The 2,500-nt window shown below is 31.5% G+C and overlaps 1 protein-coding gene across 4 annotated transcripts in view; it reads right to left on the bottom strand.

The window, feature by feature from the left end:
• Positions 1–2,500, bottom strand: part of LOC144975002 (uncharacterized) — a 39,918-nt gene that overhangs the window by 18,223 nt on the left and 19,195 nt on the right. For 3 of the 4 annotated variants that reach the window (XM_078918641.1, XM_078918642.1, XM_078918643.1), the window contains exon 3: positions 2,190–2,351. The exons of the other annotated variant lie outside the window; for it this stretch is intronic. In XM_078918641.1, coding sequence (XP_078774767.1) covers positions 2,190–2,351 — 162 coding nt within the window. The remainder of the gene's footprint in view (positions 1–2,189; positions 2,352–2,500) is intronic. 4 annotated transcript variants of the gene reach the window in all.

The raw sequence follows: 2,500 nt of genomic DNA, 5'->3' as shown, positions 1-2,500 counted from the left end.
TGACACCAATGGTCACAAAAAGTACCAGAAGTCACACAAACACTAGATAAATATCAGCCATGGTAATGAATTCATGTAACCATACGGTAACCATCACCCCACTACTCAAATCTGCTAGTTTGTAGTAATTTAGTGTGTTAATAGTAAATCAAATCAAATTTCTTGACAACCCTTCTTTTATCTGGATTCGTCAAAAGCTTGAGTTTTTTTTTTTCTTGATTGATACAACCATGAAACATAAAAAATTAGAATTACAAGGAAATAATTAATTGTGTCAAAATCACAGTCTTATGTGAGATGTCATAATATCATATTTGTAAATAGAATAACAGCTGAAAACATAATTTTTTGGTGGCACTTTGTAATATCCAATATCAAGTGTTGCTTGTGACAATGTAAAATAGCGATGACACCAAAGTTCAACTTACCTTTTCTGCCTGGAGCCACGCTGGAAAGGCAAATGAAAGTGCTGCACTTCAAAGACTGGTAAGAAGGGTGGATCAAAATTGCGAATCGCCATTTAACGAAACAAACTTCCACGTGTTCACGCATGCCGTGTTGCTTGTGACAAATGACACCAAAACCAATAAGCCTCAATATCGGCAAAACGGTATATATTTACTCTAAGATTTGAGTTCAGATAGTAAATCTATGCTTTTTTCTCATAATAAAACATTTTATAAACATTAAATATGAGCTTTAAAGTTTCATGTCGAGTCTTAGTATTGTGCTGTGTTTGATGACACCAAAGGTCACAAGCAACACCAACTTTTTAAGAACTCTATATGAAACTTAATCAGATATGTAATATACTGCAATTGCGTTTAAAAGTATATTTTGACTTTATACTATTAGTCAAATTTCAATCAAAGGGGGTAAAACATCACATCTAATTTCTACATGATTTCTAAAAAGGTGATGCGTTGACCTCGTTTTAAGCACATGCCAAACAGCATTCAAATTTCACTTTCAAGTTGTTTATTTCATATTCTGTTGAACAGAGTATGTTGAGCTATCTCATTTTATCTCTTCTTCATATTATCAATTGATTACAAGCATTAACCCAATGAAAACAGCCCATAATTAAGTAAAAATCAAATTTTCTTAACACTGGTATCAGACGGGCACCTTTTGACCTTGGCTCATATATATATATATATAATATATATATATATATATATATATATATATATATATATATATATATATATATATATATATATATATATATATATATATATATATTGTACCTTTAAAAACAATAAAGTATTATCGTTATTACGAATATTGGAATAGTTTTCACTCATCTTATCCTTTTCAGTCTATTGAAAATATGTTATCATCAAGATGAATATTTTAACGTTATGTAAAGAGACGTTTACCTATTGCGTCCCAATAAATTTTTTTCTCTTTTAACCTTGAACAACCAAGCCAAGGGACATTACTCTTATGAAAAACTGACCTTATTTCACACAAAAATATTTACCGAAATGAATTCTCATTAATTTGATATATGACTTGCATGTTTGTGACAAGTACAACATTGAAAAAAATAATTAAGTACAAAAACATATATATTTTTTATTGTATTATCCTTTTTTAAAAATCATATAATATATTATTTTATAAAATCTTGCCACATTCATTATCGGTTGCAGTTTATCTAAAGCACTTTTAAAGACCAAAGAAGTTTATAAATCAAATGCCATCTTCCAAGCTTCAGGTAGATTTTAGTTTTTAAAAATCATCCAGGATACTGGCTACAAACCCCCAAAGGTATTCTCCTTCCTTAAGTGAGCTTCAAAATATTGAACCTGTTCCATAGCTTAGCGGGCGCATCTGAGCGCAATGAGAAGCACGATGTTGGATTTTAGCGGACGCAATCAGGGGCATTAAGAAGCAATGTGTTAATGTAGCTATTCATTACACAATCTGCCACACATATCGTAAAGATTTTGTCATGAGTAATGAAATAATTTAGGCAATTTCGCAACATTTGATTAAACAATCAAAACTGATAAGTGAGAAGCATCAAGCATTTGTATATATAGGTTTATTAAATCACCTCCAAAGATACAGGCATGTGTTTAAATTCAGCATGGAAGCATATCCGATTTCTAACAAGAAACGTCTCAGTTAATGTTATGTGATTCATGCTTATATCTTTATAAGCAACATCTCAATACTACCTATAGTTCGAATATTGCAGATGATGTTCTGAAAATTATTGACAAACTTGACGGAGTTTCTATCCACTTGGTAGTCTGGTAATGGGTGGTGGCCCTCTTCGTGTTCACTAATGAAGTCTAATGCAGCTGATGTGGACATTGCACAGTCCTTGGAACTGAAATCTACATGTGATTGACATCCACAGATATAAATAAAGTTAATTTGCAGAAAAAACACATTTGCAAAACAATTACAAACATGTCCATAACACTTCCTGATCACTGGGATGGTCTCAAAATAATAAACGGACTTACCCCCTGATGTTATACGG

The sequence above is a fragment of the Berghia stephanieae genome, chromosome 6, assembly GCF_034508935.2.
Source record: "Berghia stephanieae isolate SIO BIC M18660-M18661 chromosome 6, UCSD_Bste_1.3, whole genome shotgun sequence".
In the NCBI taxonomy this organism is placed as follows: Eukaryota; Metazoa; Mollusca; class Gastropoda; order Nudibranchia; family Aeolidiidae; genus Berghia; species Berghia stephanieae.
Note: the sequence above shows the minus strand (reverse complement) of the source record. Positions and strands in the feature narration are given on the sequence as shown.